At 50.0% G+C, this 7,769-nt stretch overlaps 1 protein-coding gene across 1 annotated transcript; it reads right to left on the bottom strand.

The window, feature by feature from the left end:
• Positions 1-2,206: 2,206 nt before the first annotated feature.
• On the bottom strand, positions 2,207-4,938 carry ZCCHC3 (zinc finger CCHC-type containing 3). Its single transcript, XM_015084157.3, has one exon. It carries the CDS (start codon positions 4,936-4,938, stop codon positions 3,715-3,717), a length of 1,224 nt encoding a protein of 407 aa, XP_014939643.3. The 3' UTR covers positions 2,207-3,714.
• Positions 4,939-7,769: the final 2,831 nt, after the last annotated feature.

Below are 7,769 nucleotides of genomic sequence, written 5' to 3'. Positions count from 1 at the left end.
TTTCTTTCTCTCTTTCTTTTTTTAATATTTATTTTTGAGAGGCAGGGGAGGGGCAGAGAAACAGGGAGAGAGAGGATCCGAAGCAGGCTCTGCCTTAACAATGGGAGCAGGCGCAGTTCATGCAGGGCTTCAACTCACAAACCGTGAGATCATGACCTGAGCCAAAGTTGGAGGCTTAACAGACTGAGCCACCCAGGTGCCCCAAAGTGGTTTTCTAAACCTGGACTCATACACTGGGCTCCATTTGGTTTTAGTCATGCCTCCTCTCACCATAGGGTTATTAAACTTGTTATCTCTGCTGCCTAGGCTGCCCTTGTCACTGGTTAACCCCCACACCACCTCTCAACTCCTTATGTATTTTTTTGATCTCAATTAAACGTTTTTGGGGGACGTTATCCCTGACCCTGACCCCTAAGATCAGATCCATCTCTGTATGTTTCTTGCAGTGCTTTTTATCACACTGTGTAATTATGTCTTTGTGTGGTTCTAGAATTTGAGCCCCAGGGAACTTGACTATGTTGCCGTATTCCATTTCCTAGAAAGAGTTGGTGCTTAATATATATGCTAAATAAGTGAATGGAATGGAGGTGGCCAGACTGGAGGGGGTCAGGACAAAATAAAGCCTCTTAAGTAACACTGACAAGCCCTGGGTCACCTCCTCTTGGCCTTTTCCCAACCACATCTTTCTGTGACTCTGTAGCCAGCCTGAACAGCCTGTGTACTCTGGCCTCCGGGCCTTTGCACAGGCTGTTCCTGTTGCTTGGATCTCTCTTCCCTCTCCACCTGACTTATTCATCTTGTGGGTGTCAGTCATGACATCATCATCTCTTCCAGGAGACCTGTACTTCAGACAATTTTATATGCTTTGTATATACTTTTTTCAGAGTATTAAAAAAATTATTAAAAAAAACCTGCTCATCACTTATCTGTATCTCCTTCTGCAAGTAACCCTCTCATTCCCGGGTGTGTGCAAACTACCCTGCAGAAGGGCTTGGCTCTAATGGCCCTCAGTATCTGTTGAAAGCTGAATGAAAGAAATGTCAGCTAATCAGCCAGCCTCAGCTTGGGGATCTCTGCACACTCTCTAGGAGCCCATGAACAGTGAGGGATTGTAATTCGGAGGTAGCTAGATCAGGAGGAAGCTGGGGGAGGTTTGTTCCGCTCCAGCCCATGGCTGAGTCCCCAGACTGCCAGGCAGGAGGCCCTGGAGTGGATCCTGTGGGGGATGGGCAGGGAAATAGTTTCTTCCTCTGCTCCCTCCAGGAGAGTTGGAGGGGGAGGGAAGGCAGAGAGAGGGAAGATTCCTTCCAAGGAGGCTCCTTGGCACGGTGCCTGCTTGGAGGGAGGGCGGATATGATGAATGCAGGCTTTCTCTCCGCCTTCAGCCCTGTGAAGGAGGGAAACCCAAGGCAGAGAAGGGAGAGCTGATGGGGGAGGGACAGGACTGGAGGGAGGGATCGAGGAGGGAAGAGTCTGTTTGCTTTGGGAGACAGGAAGGAGGGGCTATACAGGCTTGGCAAGGCGGGGCTCTCAAGAGCCACCCAGGCCTCAACCACACCTGATCAGCTCTGGAAATATCCTGAAATCACTGAGTTAGAGAATCAGTACACTGAGAATTTTAATTCTTAGGATTGGATCATTTCAACATCTCTGAGCTGAAAATCCTTCAGTCAGTTGTGTCTGGGGTCTTCAGGGCTGGCTTGGAGGAGTGAGTCAGCTCTCTGGGAAGTTTCCCAGACTCTTTCTTACTCCCTAATACCTGGAAGAGATGGCGTTTTTTAAAAACCTATGAAATCTTTGCATCCTATTTGTGGCACTTCCCCATTGTAATCTGAGGGCAGAATCCCTCTCTCTCACTTTAATACCATTCAGAACTATAGTCTCAAGCCTGGCTGCCAATCAGAGTTGTTGGGGGCCGGGGTGCTTGCTAAAAATGTTTTCATTCACACCAGTGATTTTGATTCCTTGGAGCAAAGTTAGGACTTAGAACTTTAGTTTTTGCCATGTGCCAAGTGAGTGTAACGCATACATACGGTTTAGGAAACAACGCCAAAGGGTCTGGCACAACATAGTAGGTGCTACGTGTTGCCTACAGGGGTTGGAAATGTATTTGCAGGGTAAACAAATGATGGGTAAGAAGCATGGATTAAACTAGAGTCTGTGTACCCTAGCATCTTCCACTCTGAAAGGAAATAGGGCAACAGTGTTAGCAATACAAAAGATAAATATTTATTCAGAACAAAACTTTTAACAATCGATTTTACATTCTAAGCCACAAGGAAATAGCAAAACATAAAGCGAAGGAAAAACAAAAACTAAAAGAAAAGCAGTGTACTGTCTTTTCTACTTTAACTTGATAACACTTAGTTGACCCAATGCCCTCTTGCAAGTGGTCTGTTTTGCAAGTACATTTTAGAGTTAACAGCTCACTTACGATTACAGGTTAAAATCACCTTTCTCCTGTGAGTGAGGAAGCTATAGATGAGCTCCAGTCAGATGCTTCTCTGGGGTTTCTAGCTATTGAGGCTAAGGTGCAAATGTAAACCTCCGGTAGGTTTCCTTACTGAGGAGCACCCCCATTTCTAAGCAGTGGCAATGAGTGGCGGAGGGTGAGGTCCCAAAGGACTTGGCACTTCAATCCAGATACAGTACCCCAGGGAGCAGTAAGCACACCCTGGATTATGTTCCTTTGTCCCTTCCTGATCTCCCAAGTATTCAGAAGCCCCTGCTAAATGTCTTTCTCCCCCAGATGATTTCTTAGCATTCCTCTGGGCTCACCATTCTGGAGAGATCAGACTTGCTGGGCCCTCAAGTGTTGAGGAAAATGTTGTGAAGTGTGAGAGGTAGTGGAATGAGCACCGGGCTTGGGGTCAGGGAACTCTACTCTAGGCTAGCTCTGGAACCAGACAGCTATGTGATTTTGACCCAGTCACTGACCCTCTCTGGGCCTGTTGCACCTGTTGGAAATCCAGGGGATTGGTCTAAACCAATTTTTAGGTCCTTTCCAGTAAGAAAATTCTAAATTCCATGATTCTGTGAAAAATGGCTTCTGAGCCACTGAACAGCTGTCCCAAAGTCCATGCATTTTAATGCCATTAAGAGAGGCCCTTGGCCACCATTCAGAGCTTATTGACTCAGATTACGTACACTTCTAACAACACTGGTTTCACAAATTCTCAGACCACAGAGATTAGAAGCAGCAAATTAAAAGGGGGAGGGGAAGAGCTGCAAAAAGTAGACACCCTGACAGAAGCCACAGTCAACAATGTTCTGGATTCAACAAACACTGACAGAGTGCCTACCACGTGGTGGGCCCTGTACCTAGGGCCGGGGCATAAAGATGAGCAAGGCAGCCCAATGGGTGAAAATCCTGGGAGAGGACAAGGCGTGGGGAGTAAAAAGTACAAAAAAACCCACACAAAAACCACAAAAAACCACCCAAAACAACCCAGGTACAAAAACGAAAAACAAAATCTTAAAAAGAGGCGACACATCTGCACACGACAGTTCTCGGTAGTCACTGATGACAGAGTCACCAATTCAGAAAAGGCTGAAATGGAGTAAACTCGGTTTAAGAAGGCAGAGAGAGAGAGATGTCTCTTGTACGTTTAAAAAGGTCTCCTTCAAAAACGATAAAAAATGGTTTAAAAAAAAGTTTTGGCACTTAAGAGGGGGTAAGCTGGCTCTGGGTTCCCCTGGCAGGCAGGCGGGTATTCAGTGCCCAGCCACCCCGGTTAGCTGAGCTGCCACGGAATTGTGAACTGCTTTGGGGCACTGGGCAAAGGCGTGTCCTCGCTTGCCGCAGAGGTTGCAAACGATGCCCTTCCGGCAGTAGGGGCTCAGATGCCCCTCCTCCCCGCACCTGAAGCACCTGTCCTGCGTGCAGCTGCCGCTCATGTGGGTCCGGGAACCACATTTAAAGCACGTCTTGGGCTGCCCCTTGTACCAGCTGTAGCCCCTCTCGGCCCCCAGGAAGAAGGCCCCGGGCAGGTGCCTGACCCCGCCCTCCCCCTGGCGCAGCTCGATCTCACACTTGTACTCCCCGGTCCAGATCCCAAACCTGTCGGTCACTTTCACGGGCACGGCCAGGACATCGCAGTGGCGCTTGAGCCAGGTCACGATGTCCTCCACGTCCACCGTCTCGTTCCGGAAGAGGATGAAGAGCGTCTTCAAGCTGGACTTGCTCCGCCCCAGCACCACAAAGTTCTCCCAGCAGTCCTCCTGCTCGCGCTTCTCCTCGTAGACGCGTAGGAACAGGGCCAGCTTCTCCGCCGAGCGGAAGCTCACGTCGAACTCGCGACTGCCCGGGATCTGGATGACCGCGTAGATGTCGCTCGGGTCCATGCCGATGGAGCGCAGGATGAGCGCGCCCACCACGAAGTCCCGAGTCGGGCAGGCACCCTCGTCTCCCTGGAAACAGATGCGCACCAGGAAGCGGCCTTTGCCCGGGCCCGCCGCGGGGCCCGTCGCCACTGCCTGCTCGTCCTGAGCGGGCCGTTCGGCTGCGTCCTCGGCCGCGCCGGGCCTGGCCGGGCCCGCCATGGCCGCCGCCTCGGCCTTCTTTCTCCGGGCCGCCTCGGCCGCGCCTTTCTTCTTGCGCGGGTCCGCCGCCTCGCCGGCCGGGTCTCTCCGCCGGCCCTTCGGGTCCCCGCGGCCGGCCGGGGGGAAGTCGCCGAGGCCCGGCGCCGCCAGGCCCGCGGGGGCGCCTAGCCCGCCGCCCACGCCGCCCACGCCGCTGCCGCCTTCCTCCTCCCGCCGCGGCGGCCGCGACTCGCGGAACTCGCCCTTCTTCTCGGCCAGGTTCTTCACCACCTGGGCCCAGCCCATCTTCTCGCGGCCGCCCTCGGCCTCCTCGCCGCGGGCCGCGGGCCGCGCGGGGGGCAGGAGCTGCGGCCGCCCCCGCTTCCTCTCCTCCTCCGCGCCGCCGCCGGTGGCCATTTTACCTCCTTCCCAGCATCCTCCACTCGCTCCCGCAGCCAAAGGGCGCCCATCCGCGCGCCCGCCCGCCTGGGGCTGTGGGGGTTTGGTGTGTGTATGTGTGTGTGTGTGTGTTTTTTGAAATTCGACGCTTCTCTCCCCCGCCCCGCCGAAGGTATTTACCCGCGGCGCGCAGCGGCCAGCGCCGGTCCCGAGCCCTCGGGTAACGGCCGAGCCGCGTCTCCGCCGGCGCGCGCTCCGGCCCCACCTCCTGGGCGCCCGGGCGGGATGCGCCGCTTGGAGCGCGTCCCTGTCCCTTGCGAAGGCTTGGCAGCCCCGGGCCACGCTCTCGAGGATTCGCTCTTTCGCAAGCGGTCCTCGATGATTTCATTCAGGCAGCATCGCGAACGGCCCACGGCCCCAAGACGAGCCTATTTTGTTTTCTTTACGTCTTCTGTTTAACCAGAAACAAACGAAACTTAGCTCTCCCTCCTTTCAGAGCCCACGACAGTGCATTGTTTTAACAACGTTGGGTTATGGACATTTTCAAACACAAAGTTGAAAGAATTTTACGGTGAACATCTTACCTTTACCTTTGGAGTATTTTAACATCATTAGAATTTTTACTGTGCCTTATCACAGTACACCTCTATTCATCAGTCCTTTTGATACATTCCTAAATGATGCTGCATTTTTTTTTAAACTTTTTTTTTTTTAACGTTTATTTATTTTTGGGACAGATAGAGACAGAGCATGAACGGGGGAGGGGCAGAGAGAGAGGGAGACACAGAATCGGAAACAGGCTCCAGGCTCTGAGCCATCAGCCCAGAGCCCGACGCGGGGCTCTAACACACGGACCGCGAGATCGTTACCTGGCTGAAGTCGGACGCTTAACCGACTGCACCACCCAGGCGCCCCGATGCTGCATTTTTTAAAAAGACCCATTATACTCATGATGATAATTATAATATATTGAGCTCTTCAGTGCCCGGTACTGTACTAAGCTCATTAGCACACTTTAAGCTTTATCACATGGAATCTTCCAAAACCACGCTGTAATGACACCCCTATCACAGGAGGCAGGGGCCTGGAGACCGGGTTAAAACACTTAGCCGAGTGTCAGAGTAATAGGCGACCGCATGTGTAGGTGGCTTATATTTCGAAACTGCTTTGCTTCTGACATTGTGGATCAAGGACTATTTGCATCAGACTCTCCGGAAAATCTGGTTGACACGAAGATTCTCAGCTGAAGTTAGCACTGGACAGAATTTGTATTCCTCTATCTGTCTCAAATGGTGCTTTGGAAGCATTAATAAAATCTGGGTGTTTGAGGGGATGGGTTAACAATACGCTTTGTCAGCTTTGTTTTCTTTATGCAAATCTGTGTGCATCTCAGGGTGTTTCAGTGACCATTGTGACTTTAGTGAAAGAAGAGGTGGATTGTGGAGTCAGGGAGACCCTAGTGTGAATCTGACTGATTTGAATCTCAGCCTTGTCACATGGGGCCAATGACCTCAGTTTTCATAGGCTCAGTTTGCTCATCCATAACAAAGGGATATTAATGTCTACTCTCAGAAGACTAATGTTGGGGTTCAAGGAGATTGTGTGTCAAAGAGCTTGGTCCACAGGGGGTTTCCAAGAAAGGCTATTCTTCATTCTGTTGGTGTTTATTCTTTCTGCTTGACGGCTCAAGTCTTTCCACTGGGAGGAGGTTTACAAAACCAAATAGAACCTATATAATTTTAAATAATCTCTTCCATTCCTCTTACCCTAACTGCTCACCCCAGGCAACTATCATACAGATATTTACAAGGATCAGGCAGGTAACTTAAATAAGGACAGTGTGCTGGGTGAACTGGAGAGCAGGTATTTCTATCTGAAGGGGTAGCCGTTAGTCAACTTCCAGCTCATTATTGCTAGGGCTCACTGTAGCCAGATATTCCAAATTCTAAAGAGAAAACCGAACTATTTTATTTGTGGGAAACATTCTTCCTTCTCTTTCTACAAGGCTGTCTCCGCTATATTTGGATCCTCTCTACAAAATTTAGAACCAGCTCACTAAATTCCAAGAAACCACTTTTTGGGATTTCAATCGGAATTGCATTGCGTTTGTACAGAACTGCCATTTGATAATACTAAATCACCTCATCTATGACCTCACTGGATTTCTCATTTATTTAAGTCTTATTTTGATAAACTTCAATAACATTTTATAGTTTTCTTCATACACGTCTTGCATAATTAAAAAATTCATTTTGGGACACCTGGGTGGCTCTGACAGTTAAGTATCCGACTCTTGATCTCGGCTCAGGTCCTGATCTCACAGTTTGTGAGTTTGAGCACTGCACTGGGCTCTGTGCTGACAGCTCAGAGCCTGCTTGGAATTCTGTCTCCCTCTCTCTCTGCCTCTACCCCACTCATTCTCGTTCTCTCTAGAAATAAATAAATAAACTTAAAAATCAATTAAAAAAGGGAATACAAATTGAATTTTGTGTATTAACAACAACGCTGACATCTTTTAAAATTTCCAATGGTTTTTAAAATCACTTAAAAAATTTTTTTTTAAGTTTATTTATTTTGAGAGAGACAGAAACAGCGTGAGTGGGGTGGGCAGAGGGAGAGGGAGGGAGAGAATCCCAGGCAGGCTCCAGTGCAGAGCCCGATGGGGGGCTCAAACTCACAAACCGTTGGATCATGACCTGAGTTGAAACCAAGAGTCACACAAGACGCTTAACCGACTGAGCCACCCAGGTGCCCCTCACCTTGCTTTTCTATGTTGATACGTTCAGCCATATTGTCTGAATAACAAAGGTTTTGGTCTTTCTGTTCAGATCTAACAGTTCTTCTTGGGG

Source organism: Acinonyx jubatus, chromosome A3, assembly GCF_027475565.1.
Source record: "Acinonyx jubatus isolate Ajub_Pintada_27869175 chromosome A3, VMU_Ajub_asm_v1.0, whole genome shotgun sequence".
Classification (NCBI taxonomy): Eukaryota; Metazoa; Chordata; class Mammalia; order Carnivora; family Felidae; genus Acinonyx; species Acinonyx jubatus.
The sequence above is the reverse complement of the archived record's forward strand: the minus strand, read 5'-3'. Positions and strand labels throughout refer to the sequence as shown.